At 39.0% G+C, this 19,612-nt stretch overlaps 1 protein-coding gene across 1 annotated transcript; it reads left to right on the plus strand.

Annotated features, from left to right (window-relative positions):
- Positions 1-1,292: 1,292 nt before the first annotated feature.
- Positions 1,293-16,523, plus strand: LOC128017553 (pentraxin fusion protein-like). Its single transcript, XM_052602957.1, has 9 exons — positions 1,293-1,335; positions 1,662-1,697; positions 1,860-2,124; positions 11,129-11,274; positions 15,151-15,430; positions 15,532-15,671; positions 15,999-16,090; positions 16,161-16,261; positions 16,397-16,523. The coding sequence occupies exons 1-9, from the start codon at positions 1,293-1,295 to the stop codon at positions 16,521-16,523; spliced, it is 1,230 nt and encodes a 409-aa protein (XP_052458917.1).
- The last annotated feature ends 3,089 nt before the right edge of the window (positions 16,524-19,612 follow it).

The raw sequence follows: 19,612 nt of genomic DNA on the forward strand, positions 1-19,612 counted from the left end.
CATTTCATTGATCTATATCAAGTGTAATTTTCAGCTTCTTTCAACAATAACAAAAAAAAAGGCATCCACATGATTTACATAGGCAAAATAATCTACGCCTAGTCAAATGAATTTCACAAACAAGTGCATCAGGGCCAAGAAAAACACTGAGCAGGCATTTGTAGAAAAAAGCAAGTACGAATTGCAGCAAATTTAATAATGGTGAAGCTTAAACATGAAAAAGTAAAAAATGATGAGCTGTTGCTTTCAAAGCTCAAGACGCCAGTACCGATGCAATCAGAGTGCGCTTTCTCATATGTTTGTGTTCTTGAGTAAGCAATTTGAGAACATTTACATTTATGTTCATGGTTTTTTGAACAGGCTTTCTAGGCAAACGACTCAAAGAAACTAAGTGAATAAGAAAAAACAGTGAGATTCTAAGACGTGAACAGCAGTAGATGTGGAGGCAAATGGTAATGAGGGGCAAAGATTTATTAAATTGCTATAAGAACAACTAAAGTTTAAAGATGATCAGAGACAGATCTTCTCATCATGTCAGAACTGATGCAGGACTCGGTTTGTGTGATTTCAGGTAGTTTTGACAGGCAGCTTTCATGCATAAAAAACTAAATGCAAATGTTCGTTGATCTTAAGATGTTCATAAGATGTGAATGAAAAAAACAAACTGAAACATGGCAGGTGGAGCAACATGCAGTATGACAGATCTAGACTGGAGAAATGGTCATATGAACCCCTTCTGTGGCACTGTTAGGATTTTTTTTTGTTATTTCAGAACTTGACAGTTTCAGTTCTCATTCACTTCAAAACCTCATCCTTCACTAAAATAATGTCATACAAGTAAGAATGATATGGAATAACAACACAGTTTCAGTTTTCTAATGTATTTCAGGAAGATTGTCCCTCAGATTTCTCTCAGGAGAGGACAGCTGACAAACTGTTTGGTGGATTTTGCTATTGCTGTTTACACGTAATATTCAGTGAAAGCATGTCAACATGAACTTCCTTTGACTTGCTTCAGATAAAAGTGATCACCACAATTTCAACACTAACATTTTAATATCATTAATTACTAAGTTGAAGTTGCAAGTTATCAATATTTTCAGTGAAAATGCATTCACTTGATTTGTAGCTAAAAGATGCAAACTACTGATTTGTGTGTGTTTGTGTGTGCAAACATTTTTCCAGCACCATTCAGAGTGAAAAGTGGGAGGAAAACAGTATCATGTCTCCCAGGAACAACATTCATTCAAACTTCCTCAAATGAAAGCAGAAAGAATCACAAACCACCTGAAATGAACATGAGGGACTTCTACAAGAGTCTGTGTTTTTTACTGGGTAAGTAAAACACAATCTGTTTAATATCTTAATAGCCTTCAGTCTGCTTTCACCTTCATCTTCAGAAACACTTAACAGAAGACCCTCAATTATAACTGAATGTGTTGTTCTTTTTTAATGCTATATAAATACCCTTAAACAATACACTTTTTATTGAGAAGCTAATTACATAAAACATTAATACATTATTTTAGAAGTCATACAAAATTTTACTCAACTGGCAAATATTTGTAAAGTATAAATCTAACAGAACACGTTTATATTCATAAGAAAAATCTATTTAAGTTGCAAAATACTTATAATCATTCTGTGTTTCTCATTTTAAGGCTTTTTCTCAGTTCAAACGGAGGCAGAAAAAGAAGGTGAGATTTTGTGAATTAAACACTATTTCATTTTTTGTTAGTGAGTTTGTACTGCTGTGAAACTTTTTTAGACAAACTTTTTTTAGAAAACTCATGCACTTAAATATCCCAGCAGGGCTAAATTGCAATTGCAAATAAGGTTTTCCTTTGAACTTATTCCAGTGAATGTAGCAACATGGGGAACGGCCGAGCTATCGATGTTATATTCTGACTGGTATGCCCAAAAAGCTCTGGATGGGTCAATCTACACCTGTAGCAGTACTCCGTGGCAAACTGACCCGTGGTGGAGACTGGACCTGATGAAGACGTACAGTGTGAACAGAGTGACCATCACTAGCAAACCCGACTGTACCTCATGTGAAAGCTGGTTAAACGGAGCAGAGATTCGGGTTGGGAATGTTTCTTCAAATGTTTCCAGCAACCCAGTGTGAGTCTCTCTGATTTATTCTTATATTGTGATTTTGGTCAGTCGGTCAGTAGCTACATACACATACAGGGGATCTGTTATGTGGGGTGGGGGTGGGGGTTCTTGTTCTCTGTGCTTTCAGGCTTTCGAGGGGTGCACATGTCTACAAATCCTACAAAATCTTATGTCAATTGACAAACTGTAAAATATAACATTTTGAGAGAGCCTTCTGTTATGTGCGCCGGAGCTCAACCCTGGACAACACCAGCACTACTTTACCCCTGTAGCACCCCCAGTAGTACTCTTGTGATAGAAGTCTGACCTTAGTTCTTTTAAGATCTGATATCCGCTCATATGTATTTTATTTTAATAAGAGCAAAGGATGAATCAGATTGCAGGTATTCATAAAAATTCCTACAGTAGTAAAGATAAATTAACTTAATGGATAAAAACTTTACTGAATATATATGTACTTTGTCCTGTAAAACGATTATGACGTTTTTCTTAAATTAATTGATGAATCCAACCTAAGATTCAAGTTTTTAAATATACTTTTTTGCAATAATTTCACAATCAGTCTTCATATTAATACATAAAAAACAAAGACAGTATATTTTATATAATTGTTTAATGGCATCTTTTTAATCCGCGTATCACAAATACCAATTCTGATGTCTTGACTAGCCATTCAACATTACAATTTAATTGAGAGCTATCAATTTTAAAAATGTATTTGACTTTAAATAATAACAACTTCTAATTTAAGCGAACTTAATTTTCACATAGTTATCTACCTGTGCCCTTCACAAGTAGGAAATATACAGAAACTGAATCTTTTAATCTACAAAAGTTATTGATTTCCTCTTTTTTTCTTCTTCTTTTGTACTTTGATTAACGGACAACAAATATAACCAATAACAACTATGTTTAACTTGTTAAACTGAAGAATAAATAAATAAAGTAAATAAATGTATGCATTAATAGCATTAATTTCGACAGCACAAATATGTGAAACTGGTAAACAATCTGTCAATTTTTGTCACAACAAATTTTCAAAAGACAAATGACAGTGTAACTCTTAACCCTAAACAAACTATAATACCACAAGAGGGCACATGTGAGCACAATAAGCAATTATAAACCAAATCAAGCATCTTTTATTTAAATTTAATGACATTAACTTTTGTATGTGAATAACTTTTCAAACATTTGTTCTTTAAATATAATTTCCTTAAGGGGGGGGGGGTGAAATGGAAGCTTTAGCCTAAGTTCTGCCAGGAAGACTCAATCACTTCGTCACCAATTACCTTCATCACTATCCAATCACGTCCTTATACTCCTGTATAAAAGATCGTACTTACACATGTTTGAGTTCGCAGATGCCGACGCGACAACAATTGCTCGCGTTACTGCTAACAACCATGTCCAAGAAAACTCCAATCGTCTGTGACTACTCAGACTCCGATGACGAGTTTGTCCTGCCCTCTCCTCGTCCAACTCGATGTAGCACACGCCTCCAACATCGTGAATCGCAGTGGGCTACGTGGTCTACGGAAGACGTGTACAGTACTCTGGAATCAGCTGGCATTCCCGTCAGCCATGACCTGTCAAGAGAGGATCTTCTTCTTCACGCTCAAAATACCCTGGGTTACCCACCCGAGTCCGTCTCCAATCTCGCTACTCCTCCAGCGCCCGGCCACTCAAAACAAGCCGGCAGGAAGAGAACAGCGAAATCATCGTCACCACATCCAGCCAAATGAACCACGCTGCATGCTCGGGCACCTGTTCTTCCGGACATCACTGAACCTGACGGAGTCAACATTCAACTCCTCCAAGCGGTTCAAAGCCTCTCCCAAACCGTAAAAAATCTGGAATCAAGCATGGCAATATTCAAACAGTCAGCTAGTTCCAATGGCCCGGATCCGGCTGTCACCTTCGCTGTAACTCCTCAATTCCGTCCTCTTGCCAGTGGATCAAGCGATCCCTCGAGCGTCGCTTCTACTTCTTCAGCCCTGCCAACTTCTCACCAACCGGCTCAGACTCCATTCCAAGATGTCCCTGCTCCAACCGAAACCCCATTATTTAACCTTTCTACAGCAACCCCCGGCCAGCTATTCGGTAGGTGCTTCGTTTCTCCAGCCGCTGCTACGATATCTCCCCATATCAGAACAAACATCATTCAAGGTAAGGATTTAAACCTTGTTTCACTTCTGCTTCCCTCGTCTGCTGCTGACAGGAAGGTGGTCGACTGTGGTGACGTGGCAGTCTTGCTTAAAACTTCCGATCCGAGGTTACAAAGGAATCTTACATTCGCAGAGTTTGTCATCGCTTTTAGCGTATTCAGAGACATTCTGTGCCAAGCTTTCCCAGATCGAAGGGAAGAACTGGATTTATATTTAGCCATGATGGCAGACTTTAATCAACGTTACGGGGGCACATTATTCTACGAATATCATAAATCGTTCTCCACTAAATCCGCTTCCTTTATTTCACTGTTTAACACCAGACTAGACTGGTCCGTGACGGACACCGAACTGCGCGTTCGTCATTTCGGCGGCGCTAAAACGCTGGCTTGTAGTATCTGTAGTGCTCACGGACACTCGGCGCCTTTCTGCCCCAAAGCTTTTGCCAGCCAAGTGCCGCACGCTTCTTTTGCAGCTTCTGCAAGGATCCGCACCCAAAATCTGTCTGTCCACGCCGATACAAACCTCCAATCCGAGGAAAAGCCCCATTTCACAGAAAATTCTGAAAAGCCACCCATCTACCCCCATTAATGTTTCCATTCTTTCTAACTACCTCTCTTCTCATCCCGATCCGAATTTTGTCGATTATCTAATCACTGGTCTGTCTCAAGGGTTTCGGGTGGGCATCCTTTCTAATCTCACCACCTCCTTTATAGCTAAAAATCTGCAATCAGCTATTACTGAACCAGATGTGGTTTCTAATCTGTTAGAGAAAGAGGTAAATAAAGGTTACGTCATTGGCCCCTTTGATTCCCCTCCTTTTTCGCCCTTTCGCATCAATTCCATCGGCGTCGCAACACGGAAATACTCCGGTAAAAAAACGTCTTATTTTCGATATGTCTTCCCCTCATTCCGCTTACACAGCGAGCGTGAACGAATGCATACCTTTAGCACCTTTTTCTTTACACTACGCCTCGGTTGATAATGCCATTCATTTAATCAAGGTAGCCGGTCAAGGTGATTGGTTAGCGAAAGCTGATGTCACAGATGCTTTCAAAACTATGCCAATCCATCCCTCTGACTGGCCTTTTTGGCGTTAAATGGAATTCTAAATTCTATTTTGCCGTTAGGCTTACATTTGGGTGTAGAAGTAGCCCTCACATTTTTAATAGCCTCTCCGAAGCGATGTGCTGGATTTTGCCGAATATCTGCAAGCTCCCTTTCGTTTTACATCTGCTTGACGATTTTCTGTTGATTGATTATCCATCTTCTCAATCCGTCGTTTTGGACGTTATAAGAAATATTTTTAGCGACGTCAGCATTCCCCTTTCCGCTGAGAAAACTCTGGGACCCTCTACTTCATTAGAATTTCTGGGGATTACCCTAGATTCAGTGCTACAGCAAGCTTCTCTTCCCCCCGAAAAACTCACAAGAATTAGGTCGTTTTTGGAATCTTTTCCCTCCCTACATTCCATATCAAAACGCGATTTGCTTTCACTACTTGGACACCTAAATTTCGCTATGAGAATCATTCCTTAAGGCAGGGCTTTTATCTCACGATTGTTAACTCTCGCACATTCCGTGGAAAAACTAAGCGATCAGATCCAACTAGACGAAGGCTGTTTATCTGACATTAAATTCTGGAAAAGACTGCTTAATGAGTGGAACGGTATTTCTTTTTTCTACAACGACGATTTCGAATCATCGCTCCAACTCCAATTATTCACAGACGCGGCCCCTTCAATTGGTTTCGGGGGGTTCTTCCAAGGGCAATGGTTTGCATTGTCATCTGGGGCCCAGAATAGTCATGTAAACGTATCTTGATGCTCTGCGATAACGAAGCCACAGTCGCCATCATTAATAAAGGGAGATCCTCTTGCCTTATGATCATGCCTTTTCTGAGACGGTTAATTTGGCAATCAGTTGTTTTCAATTTTATTATCAAAGCCGAACATATACCCGGTCACTTCAATGTTATTGCTGATGCGCTCTCTCGATTTCGATTTCAGACGTTCAGACAGCTGTGCCCCTCAGCCAACCCGGATCCTTTAATCTGCCCTCCGTTAGCAGACATAATTCTGAACTAAATGACCTGCTTACGTCAGCTAGAAATTACATTTCTAAAGGCGTCGCTCCCTCACACTCAAAGCCTACACGTCTGCATGGTCCGCTTTTCTAATGTTTTGTTTTTCCTTCCAAATTTCTGTTTTTCCTATTCTAATTTCGACCATTTGCTCCTTTCTCGTCTCTAATTTTAAAAATCGCAATCTCAAAATTTAGTCTATTCGCAGACTCCTCGCCGGCATCCAATTCTACGCTAAATTTTATAATCCCAATTTTCAAAGCCTTTTTTCTGATTATTCCATTCGATTACTTCTCAAAGGGCTAGCTAAATCTTCCATAAAAATTAAAGATAAACGTCTGCCTATTACCCTGCCTATATTACATAAATTAATTACGTCCGTGTGCTATGGACATCTCTCTGTGTACCTCAATTTTCTTCTCGAAGCAGTTTTTTTTATCTGCCTTCTATGGGTTTATGCGTCTAGGGGAATTCACTTCCGAAACCAATCAATTTGATCCTGCTCGCGGTATTTCCTTTTCTGATATAGGATTCGGACCTAAATTCTTCACTCTCTTCCTCAAGCACTCAAAAACCGATGTGCTAGATTCTGGTGTCACCTTAACAATTTCTAAAATAAATAATAAATTCTTTCCCTTCTCTGCCATGGTGAAATATCTTAAAATCCGACCTAGAACTTCAAAAAACGCACCACTTTTTATTTTACCTAACGGAGCACCCCTTTCTAAGGCCTGTTTTAGATCTCACTTAACTACTGTTCTCAAAAGCTGCAGTCTATCCCCCTCTCTCTATACTGGCCATTCATTCAGAATTGGTGCAGCTACCTCAGCAGCTGAACGAGGGATCTCTACATCAGCTATTAAGATCATGGGCAGATGGTCTTCCTCAGCATTCGAATCATACATCAGACCTGATTCCAAAACCATTCTTGAAGCTCAGAAAGCTCTCCTGTAACTAATCAGGTATATTCATGCAATTACTGGTGGTGGTGTTACTACATCTGTATGGTCTATTAAGGCTGTATATGTCATGGCTATTTTGTGCGGTCTTTCGAGGCCTGTCCGTGTCTGCCTATCGTGGCTATTTATGTACGGTCTATTGAGGCCTATCTGTGTCTGGCTATCATGGCTATTTCTGTTTGGTCTATCAAGGCCTGTCCGTGTCTGCCTATCGTGGCTGTCTGTGTCTGGCCTATCGTGGCTATTTCTGTACGGTCTATCGAGGCCTGTCCGTGTCTGGCTATCATGGCTATTTTTCTGTACGGTCTATAAAGGCCTGTCCTGTGTCTGCCTATTGTGGCTATTTCTGTACGGCCTATTGAGGCCTGTCTGCGTCTGCCTATCGTGGCTGTCTGCGTCTGGCCTATCGTGGCTATTTTTGTACGGTCTACTGAGGCCTGTCTGTGTCTGCCTATCGTGGCTATTCATGGTCTATCGAGGCCTGTCTTGCGTCTGCCTATCGTGGCTGTCTGCGTCTGGCCTATCGTGGCTATTTCTGTACGGTCTATCGAGGCCTATCCATGTCTGGCCTATCGTGGCTATTTCTGTACGGTCTATCGAGGCCTATCCATGTCTGGCTATCATGGCTATTTCTGTACGGTCTATCGAGGCCTGTCCATGTCTGCCTATCGTGGCTGTCTGCGTCTGGCCTATTGTGGCTATTTCTGTTGGTCTATCGAGGCCTATCTGTGTCTGGCCATCATGGCTATTCTGTACGGTCTATCGAGGCCTGTCTGCGTCTGCCTATTGTGGCTGTCTGCATCTGGCCTATCGTGGCTATTTATGTATGGTCTATCGAGGCCTGTCCGTGTCTGGCTATCATGGCTATTTTTCTGTACGGTCTATCGAGGCCTGTCTGCGTCTGCCTATCGTGGCTGTCTGTGTCTGGCCTATCGTGACTATTTATGTACGGTCTATTGGGGCCTATCTGTGTCTGCCTATTGTGGCTGTCTGCGTCTGGCCTATCTTGGCTATTTATGTTCGGCCTATCGGGGCCCGTCCGTGTCTGCCTATCGTGGCTGTCTGCGTCTGGCCTATCGTGGCTACATATGTTGGTCTATCGAGGCCTGTCTGTGTCTGCCTATCGTGGCTATTTCTGTTGGTCTATCAAGGCCTGTCTGTGTCGGCCCATTGTGGCTGTCCGTGTCTGCCTATCGTGGCTGTCTCTGTCTGGCCTATTGCGGCTATTTCTGTAAATAAAAAAATAAAAAAAAACTTTATAAGAGGCTTAATCTTACGTCATCATGCTGATCATGCTAACTCTCTTTTTATTTTCTTCCAGGAACCTTAGGATTCACAACTGGTGGGTATACTTCATCTATTTTTGGGGGGAAGGCTGGCCCCGTCTGGAGGTCTCATAATCCACCTACTTTTGGGGGTCGGCTACGCCCCTGCCTTCGTCTTCAGGCAGGAAATGCAGATCCGCTCCCTCGGATTACGAACCTTGGACGGGCCTTCCACCAAAGAAATTTATAATTGTGCTTGCTGAGCTGTCAATAAATATATGCTTCGTACATTTTATCTCCCGAGTCTTTCTGGTAGAAATGCTATTTCATGCATAGTGAGTTTTTTACACTGTTAAAGAGTTGGATTCCCATGCTAAACATGGACAAAGTTTCAAAAATTAAGTTGTACGTTTGAAGGAGTATTTTTGTTCCAAAAATATCTCTTCCGGTTTGTCACAAGTTTCGGAAAGTTTTTTTTGAGTATGGGTCTGTGTGACGTTAAATGGAGCGGAATTTCCTTATATGGGTCCTAAGGGCACTTCTCCCGGAAGAGCGCGCACTCCCGTATAGTAGAACAAAGACATTCACTGATCAGAGTGAGAGACCGAATTGTCACAAAAGAAATGTGTTTTTGGTTGCCAGGGTAAGACAACCCTGCACAGATTACCAAAAAAACAGCATTAAGTGACCAGTGGATGGAGTTTATTTTTACAGAGCATCAACGGAGTTGTGCAAGTGTTTTTGTTTACTCCCTGCATTTCGAAGATGCTTGTTTTACAAACAAGGCCCAGTTTGACGCCGGATTTGCATATCGTTTATTTCTTAATGGGAATGCAGTCCCAACGAAAAAGGGTCACAATCGTGTGTTGGAACCGCAGGCGGTGAGTAAAACTGCTTCAAATATCTCTGTGTTGTTAACTTAGCTATCGGCGCGTAAGCACATCAAGTAAACAACATGCGATGTCGTCATCAAACTGCACTTTCCACATGAACACCTTAAAAAAAAAAAGGACGACATAAAGTGGAACTTAGTCATTTTCCAAAACCGGAAGCCTCGGATACGTTCAAATATTTGAACTTCTGCGACTAGACCATATGCGAACGCCCGCCAGATGTGATGTATTCTAATCAAAACTATCGGTGCAGGGTCAGAATTACCTATATTTTGTTAACATTATCCTTTAAACACTATTTCTGTAAAATGGTGGTTTGTAACACTTATGGCAGAAATAATTATTTAATAATTATTAAACCATTTACTTTGATTAGCCCCATAAAACCTACTGTTTTTATTTTGGGGGTCACCTGATTTGTGACGATGCATTCATACATTAACTATGCTCATTAAAATGATTAATTTTACCATGGTGAATATGCCAAGGTAACGGTTGCTGCACGACCAGTTTGAAAGTTCTGCGCGACTGCCGCTAGAGGGAGAAATGCGACAATCGTGTCCGAATGTTGTGTGCAGTGGAAAGGGGGCTTTAGATGTTGTGGAGTGAATTAGCACAGTTTCTTACACAACTTACAAAGGGTGTGGTTTTGTCAATATTCTCACCTCTGATGCTCCAGAAAACACCACACACTTTTAGATGTTTTGGCATAAGCAAGATTCTCTCAGAATCAGAGTCTTTTCCCGCCATTTTTCAAATGAACAACGCACCTGATAATGATGGCCGCTTTTGAAACACTGCTTTATGAAACTTCGAAATCTTTGTGAATCAGTTGTTTCAAAACAGTGGTATATAAAGCGCATATCAAAATGTCAAAGTCACGTGATTTCAATAAACGAGACTTCGTCACGTCACAATTGTTTAGAAATTTCATTATTTCGCCTTAAGGGGCAATCTCTGTGAACCCGTTAATCATGTGAGTTCACTGAGATCGCCCCACAGAACCACTGTGTCAGAGTCTATGGTTATATGATCTCGGATCAGTCTGATCAATTTATAGACATTTTAAATGAGACATTTGTGTAATTAAAAGAGGAGTAGTAATTAATAAACTCTAACGGGCATGTTTAGACAAACTCTCCTGAAAACAAACAAAAGCCCTTGCAAATTAATAATAATTATTTAAAAAATGCATTGGCCCGTTATAAAATTCAATTCATTCAATTGATTCGAAGCTTTGAAATGTTTTGTTTCTCCTATCAATAGCACCCACACCGTGCTGTACCAGATAACTTACAACAGATAACTTACAACAGATAACTTACAACAAACTGCAACAGTTACATCATCATCATGTCGCACGGCTCTTGACACACATCAAATTTCAATGCACAGGTTTTGCATTTGAATTGGCCTTTTTTTTAATTCAACAAATATTTGAAATTAGACTTTATTTTTGTGACAGCCCTATTGATGTCTGCATTTACAGTACGTCCATATGATGGAAGTGTGCTATTAGGGTAATATCTTTCTAAAATGTCAGATCGCGTCACACAGGCAATTCTCTCAGAGCACTAGACCGGGTATTCAGTGATGATCACAGAATGAATAACAGCCTTCTCACTCTTTCATCTTTCTCCAGATGTGCTGTAGTTTCTACTATTCCAACAGGAGCTACCTACAGCTACTCGTGTCATGGGATGGAGGGACGTTATATTATTGTGAATAATCCTGGACCTTCAAAGTGTGTTACTCCCTGTGAAGTGGGAGTCTATGTTATTTTTCCAGGTAATTCAGAGCTACTTAACAACCTGGGCCTGTATTCACAAAACATTTTATCTTACCACAAAGAGTTATCTTAAATAACAGTGAAGGTTTTTAGCTAGTTTAGCTAGTTAAGAGAGTTTTCTCTTAAAACCTATTCACAAAGCTGCTGAGACAAACTTTTATTAAGGAAGAAAGGGTTGACCTCATTGCTATGGATGTTGTCAGCATGTTTAATAACTATGCATATAGTGATATTTATTCATGGAAATAGTGTAGAACACAATATTTTATAACCAGATTGAAATAAAGGTTTCAAATAAAAATGTTAATTGTCACATTCAAATAAATATTTTAAAATGAAGGCTAAGTGTCACTAATTAAACAAGTATATGTTCAGATAATTCACAGCATCTTACATGTATGCTTCTTCTAAACAATTAGTAGATATGCATATGAATAGCCTTTTAATTAACAGAGTGGAATAATCATGGCTGATAGTAAGACACGCGATGTAAATTAAAACCTAACTGGATGCAAGAAGAGCTGTTAACATTTTGTTGTGCATTTGTGCCTCTTTGGCCCTCCTTTCTGAAATGCATTGATTTTTACAAAGATAATCATTCTGAAAAGCGAGGTGTGTTCTGATTTGCTGAATACCTCGAGCATGTCACGGAAATGTTACACCCCTCACCGTACTCAGTGCTACTCTACACTGCCCAAAACTCATGTTTGAATCATCAGTTGTAAATTCTTTAAATATAAAAAATGTACTTACAAGCTGTGAGCCGGAAAAGCCAGACTGTCTTTGCAAAGATGGAACTGCCCCACTTTAAAGAACAGCCTTAGATCACAGACCCACTGTAGGCTAGTGCGCAGATTCAGGAAACAGTCTTCCATAAGATGCGTCACACAGTGTCACACATGGTTGGCTTGAGTGAGGAATGGCTGGTGGATACTCAACTGCAAAATTATTGTTTTGTCAAAAATAGCGACTTTATTCAGTTGTTATTTTTGTTTTCTTTGTGTACAAAAAGTATTGTCGTCGCTTCATAATGTTACGATGGAATCACTGATGGCAGATTGACTATTCTGACGATGCTTTCCATACATTTCTGGACCTTGACAATGTTACTTATTTGACAGTCTATGGGACAGTCACAAGCCTCCCTGTTTTCATCCAAAATTTCTTAAATTGTTTTCCAAAGATGAAAGAAGCTTTTACAGGTTTGGAACGACATGTGGGTAAGTGATTTATGACAACATTTTCATTTTGCAGTGGAGTATCTCTTCAAAGTGATATACCCTTTTAAAAGCTCATTATCATCAAATGTTTCTAAAATGTTAACAATCCAAGGCAACAGCCATTTTAGGAATAGTTTATGCTTTGGTCTTAGTGACTTAGGAGTTTTCACTTCACTTCTCCTACCGTTACACAGATTTAGGAGCTAGTTTTAGCACTAAAATGCTTTGTGAAAAACCATTTATTATTTATTTATTTTTATTTATCCTTTATTTAGCCAGGAATCCCATTGAGATATAATAATCTCTTCTTCCAGGAAGACCTGGTCAAAAACGGCAGCACACATAGTTTCAGACAAATAAATAACTAAAACACAAAAAATCCAACAAATCAAAAATAGATCGAAGTTCAAGAAAAGCATTTACAAGACTCTTTAAATGTAGAATACAGAATAAATTTAAAAGTGCTCAAAGTTGGCAAAGACTCAAATTTCAATACATTTTGTAGGTCGTTCCAAACCCTAGGGGCATAAAAAGAAAAAGCATGCTTTCCAAATTCAGTGAATACTCTTGGGACTTTTAAACAAAGATGCAGCTGCAATCTGGTACCATAACCATTAGTATAAAAAGTTTAAAAGTTTGTAATGTAAGATGGTAATTTACCAAGGAGTGCCTTTGGAATAAATACATACATGTGTAAATTTCTCCTATGATACAAAGAGGACCATGATAAAGATTCATACAAAATACAATGATGCGTACGGTATTCTGCTCCACATACAAAACGTAACGCTGCATGATAGACAGAGTCCAATTTCCTTAGTACAGTGGAAGCTGCATACATGTAAAAAAAGATCACCATAATCAATTATTGTTAAAAAAGTACTCTCAACCAGCTTCTTTCGGGCCTCATAGGGAAAACAATTTTTTAAACGATAGAAAAACCCTAGTTTTGATTTAAGCTTCTTCAGCAAATGATCAATGTGAATTAGAGCAAAAATTTAGGAGTAATACATTTAGGACTGACGCCCATTATTTTTAAGGTTTTATCTTAAATAGGAGAGTTATGAGTTACTCTCAGCCATATATTTTATTATTATTATTATTATTATTGTGATTAAGGGCCCTTGTCTAAACCCTTTCCATGCAAATTTGACTTTTTAAGAAATTCTCATATCATTAAAGTGTTTTTTAATATAGTTCCACATAAATAAGCATCGTCACGTCACTGCATCTGTCTTTACTCCTGAGACAGGATACACATTCACATTGACTGGACCAGCCTGGAATAAAAGCTTTTATAATGTTATTGGAGCATATCACAACATTTATGGGACTGTCGTGTTAGATTGCTGATTTTAAATGTTATTTAAATGCATGTGTGGCAGGCAGTTTTTGAGTTTTCAGGATTTCTCCACTCAGGTAGATAGGACTTAAGGCAGGTGTACACGGTGCAAATTCGGATGGTCGGAAGATCGTAGGTCCATGCATACGGCACGAGTGAGTTTATCTGAAAATCGTACGGACGAGTTGATATACGACACGATTTTACAACCTGCGAATTCCAGAAGCAATTGCACAAAGTCGATAGACGCGTTCGACTTGAAGCACCGCTGCACGCACAGAAGGATCACTGTGTGACATTAAAGTACCGCGAGAGTGTTAAGAAAGCACACTTACCCAATGCATTCGAATCGCTCTCGCGGTACTTTGATGTCATACAGGTGATCATTCTGTGCAGCGCTGCTTCAAGTCGAACGCACCTAATATAACTGCTCTCCCTCTCTCATAACTGCATATAAAATATTGATACGAGCCATGACTGTTTCCTACACGTACAGGTTATTTTTCAGCAATAGGAAACTGGGATGGTTGGTTACCCTGTGTGTGTGTGTTCTTGTATATGGTTTATAAATATTTGAAATAGGTATTAAAATGTAAACATGGTTTGTGAGGACAATTACTGTGCCCTCGTAAACCAAATGGCTTTAAAAAATATTATACGGTGTTTAATAGAAATTTTAAACATGCATTTTCCGTGATGGATAGAGGTAGTGTACGGGGATGTACAGTATAGAATACTGTTACGTTTATGGAGTGTCCCTGTAAACTACATATGCGTGTGTGAGAGAGAGAGCGAGAGAGAACTAAAAAGGCATTGGAATAAGTTGCTAGAAACATCATACAGCGCTTGCTGTTGTCAGACTTCAGCGAGTTTATCCTCCTGGTAAATAGTCCACATTCGCTGTGGCGCTGCCGTCTTCGTCTTTCTTCTTCTGTGGTTTTCCTAGTTCGTGATTGGTCAACTTCAGATAAATCAACAAATCGGCTCGTTCAACCACACAAATGGCACAAATTCAAACCGATAGCTCACAAACTTTTTGGACATGTTTAAAAATGATCGGGAGGTCGGGAAGTGCTCGTAAGCCACTCTACTCGTAATTCATCGCAAATGATACAAGCTGCGACCATACAAGAATATGCAATTTCCACACGATTGAAAAAAAAATTCGCATGCGAACTCGTACGACAGCAAAAATCGCACCGTGTACGCCCGCCTTTAGATGACTGATTGAAGAAAATCTCCTCCCAAAATGAATTGAAGGAGTATCAAATATGCAGACTAAAATCGTTTCTTGACACTATGACATCGTCCAGGTAATTTGGCGACTGGAAGAAACGTCAAACAGTCGTCAACCAATGGCAGCTGGATCAGTGAACAGGCCATTGATTTCAATCCAGGAATCATAAAACAGTCATCAGCATGTTCTTCAACCAATGTTCAGACTAACCCCTGGTGGAGGGTGGATCTGAGTTCTGTGTACAGAGTAAGTAGTGTCGTAATCACAAACAGACTAGACTGCTGTCCTGAACGAATAAATGGAGCGGAGATTCGCATCGAAAACTCTCTGGAGAACAACGGCAACAACAATCCCATGTGAGATCCTCTTTCAGTGGCTTAATATCCATAAAAATCCCTGAAAATACACATAAAGAAAGACTAGAAGTCTAAATAATGTTTTCTTTGATTCTCTTTAGATGCGCTGTGATTTCTAGCATTCCAGCTGGTGTTTCCTCCACCTACTTTTGTAACGATATGGAGGGTCGATACGTGAATCTGATCATTCCTGGAGATTCAAGGTTTCTTACTCTCTGTGAGGTGGAGGTCTATGGAGAAGGTGTGATCAAACAGATTTAATGTTTTGGGAAACGGCTACTAACAGCTTTATTATTATTTTTTATGCAATTTATTAGTTGAAAATGTGAAACTACAACAGTTGCATGCTCTCAGCTTTCATTAGTTCACTACATGAAACACATTTATTTGTCACTAAACCATGTCTTATTGTATTGTACCTGTATTTAATTTAATCTAGGTCTAGGTCTTTTTTGTTGGTATTGTTTTAGATTACTTTTGTTCTAGATTTTTGGGGATCACTACACAACCTCTAATTACACAAAATTCCCTTCTTTCTCTGTATGTTCACTCTCATGTGCCCTTTCAGGTCCTTTACTGAAGAGAACTTTCCTGAAGATGAAACTGAAGTCCAGTTGGAGTCTGTCTGATCCTGCGGTGAGAGTCCAGCTCCTGTCACAGGTGAGAGAGCTCAGGAAACACAGATATCTGAGCTCACTGAGAGCACTTTTAAGAGATCTGCTCATTTCAGCTCCAGTCTGTTTTGGTGCAACGAGGGTTTTCTGACGTGAAGCTGCAATGGACTCAACCGCCAGAACAGGAAGTGATGCGGAAGGAAGCTGACCCAGGTGAGTGTGTTCATACAAACACTGGAAAACTGAAAAGGAATGTTGATTTTCAATTAAAACTATTTAAATGGAAATGCATATATTATAAATGAACTGGAAAGTGATGTTTTTATGATTTAATGAACTCTTTTATTTGCAGTTTAATGTGCTGTAAGAAAGAGAAGATGATGATGATGATGATGATGATGGGGAAACCTAAACTAACAACTCTCTTCGGATCAGCTTTGATGTTTCTTTATTTCTTTGCATGTGGCTGCCAACCCTAGACTTTCTTCTACTGACTTAGCCTGACAAGTTAATTCACATTTACATTACATTTAGTCATTTAGCAGAAACCTTTATCCAAAGCAACTTACAAATGAGGACAATGAAAGCCATCAAAATCAACAAGAGAGCAATGATATGCAAGTGCTACTACAAGTCTCAGTTAGCTTAACACAGTACATGTAGCAAGGTTTTTATTATTATTATTATTACATAATAAATAAAAGGAAATCTGATAAAATAGAAAAAAAAATAGAGCAGGGTATTAAGAAAACAAAGTAGTTAGTAAATGAGTAGAATGTAAGTCTAAAACGGGTAGTTTACCCTGAGTTTCTTCCAGATCTGAGTCCACCGTGAACGGCAGACTGCCTTTGTTCTCTTTGAGCAATAAAGTTTATGTTTCTGTACCTGCTTTCACTTTTGGATCGTCTGTTTCTCTTGAAATAATTTCTCTAAATTACAATATTTGTTTTATTTGAAATTTGGAAGAAATGTCAATCGTTTGCAGGATACTGAAACAATTCATATAAATAATAAATCCAGAGAAATTGATCATTTTGCAGTGATCATGACATTTGACTCGTATGGTAACCCATACTCAGAACTGGTGCTCTGGATTTAACCCATCCAAGTGCACACACACAGCAGTGAGAAGTGAACACACTGTGAACACACACCTGGAGCAGTGGTGAGTCATGAGTATTGAGGGTGGAAGAGAGTGCTGTTCATTCATGTGCGATGTCATGTGACTGTGGGAAAATGTCACTGAGAGTTCAAACACCTGTTGTGGGTAGGGGTTGTCAGGGAAAGAAGACTTTTTTTTTTGTAGGTATTTATTAGATATTTATTTAATCATTTGTCTTGATAAACATTTTCCAGCCGTTTCAATAATAATAGTAATTTTAACGTTTTGTGGCAGCCTTAAAATTTGATATTAAATCAACTTAAAAGTACAAATAATTTCAACTCATTTAAATCTTGCCGAGTGCTGAAGTGCTTTATTGAAGTTAAATTGACTTTACAATATTTGCTGTTTCAACTTAAGTTCAAAAGTTTTTACATTAAATTTCTTGTAATGATAATGTAAACTTTATTTTATAACACCTCTTTGAAACATTCATTAGTTTTTTTTTGTTTTTTTCTTGGAGTGTTTATAAAAAAGATTTTAAATATAAAGAACAGTACGGAACCTGCCTGTGCATGCTAATGTGTGAATGCCAGTATATGTATACAATCAGGGCAAAACAATTGCAAAAAGGTGCCAAGAAACTGTCATACAAAGTTGAAAATATACTCATATCTCATGAGAAACAACCGCTGAGCAAAGCTTGAAAAAAAAAATAAAAAAAAAAATAATATATATATATATATATATATATATATATATATATATATATATATATATATATATATATATATAGTCAATTACAGTCAATTACTTTTTTTCTTGAACATTTTAAAAAAGAAAGGTGTCCTGCAGTGAATGATCGTAGTGTTGGTATTAGGAGGCCAGCTTGCTCGCCCTTCTTGTGTGTATGAAGTGTCTCACTATGGGCCTATAAAATCAGGAAAAATTTGTGTACACTACACACAGACAGACTTCAATATGCATAAATTAAGAAACATTAAATATTTTGGATAAAAAAGTGATGGTTTAAAGCAGGGGTATCGAATCTTGCTCTGAGGGTCACTGTCCAGCAGAGTTTAGCTCCATCCTTAATTAAATTAATCTGAATCCGCTAACTAAGGTCTTATTAGGCATAACAAAAATTTCAAGGTAAGTTGTAGCTAAATTCTGCAGAAGAGTGGACATCCAGGACCGAGTTTAGACACCTCTGGTTTAAAGTTTCCCTATGCTGCTTTTGTGAGTAATAGGAATGTAACAATGTACTTATTGGTTGAGTCGGTTGAAAATCAATGCAAACATGTGATGCAATTTGATCGAGACTTAAACAAATCAAGATACACATTTTAAACAACAAGGGCTGCTGAAGCTGTATAAAAATGCATCTCAATAAGTTAGAATATCATGGAAAAGTTATTTTTAGTAATTCAACTCAAATTGTGAAACTTGTGTATTAAATAAATTCAATGCACACAGACTGAAGTAGTTTAAGTCTTTGGTTCTTTTAACTGTGATGATTATATGATCATATTTAACAAAAACTCACCAATTCACACTCTCAACAAATTAGAATATGGTGACATGCCAATCATTAAATCATCCCAAAACACCTGCAATGGTTTCCTGAGCCTTAAAAATGGTCTCTCAGTTTGGTTCACTAGGCTACAGAATCCTGGGAAATACTGCTGATCTGACAGTTGTCCAGAAGACAATCATCAACACCCTTCACAAGCATGTTAACAGAAAGTTTAGTGAAAAAGATGCACAACCAACCGAGAGAACCGCAGCATTATGAGGATTGTCAAGCAAACTGGATTCAAGAATTGGAGTGAACTTCACAAGGAATGGACTGAGGCAGGGGTCAGATATCAAGAGCCACCACACACAGACGTGTCAAGGAATTTGCTGAACCACAGACAACGTTAGATATGTCTTACCTGGGCTCAGGAGAAGAAGAACTTGACTGTTGCCCAGTGGTCCAAAGTCCACTTTTCAGATGAGAGCAAGTTTTGTTTCATTTGGAAACCAAAGTCCTAGAGTCTGAAGGAAGGGTGGAGAAGTTCATAGCCCAAGCTATGCTTAAAGTCCAGTGTTAAGTTTCCACAGTCTGTGATGATTTGGGGTGCAGTGTCATCTACTGGTATTGCTCTATTGTGTTTTTTGAAAACCAAAGTCACTGCACCTGTTTACCAAGACATTTTGGAGAACTTCATACTTCAAGCTGCTGACCAGCATTTTGAAGATGCTGATTTCATTTTCCAACAGGATTTGGCACCTGCCCACACTGCCAAAAGCACCAAAAGTTGGTTAAATGACCATGGTGTTGGCATGCTTGACTGGCCAACAAACTCACCAGACCTGCAGATGAGCTGAAGGTCACTGTCAAAGAAGCTTGGGCTTCCAGACCACCTCAGCAGTGCCACAAACTGATCACCTCCATGCCACGCTGAATTGAGGCAGTAATTA

This window comes from Carassius gibelio, chromosome A7 (genome assembly GCF_023724105.1).
Source record: "Carassius gibelio isolate Cgi1373 ecotype wild population from Czech Republic chromosome A7, carGib1.2-hapl.c, whole genome shotgun sequence".
Lineage (NCBI taxonomy): Eukaryota > Metazoa > Chordata > Actinopteri > Cypriniformes > Cyprinidae > Carassius > Carassius gibelio.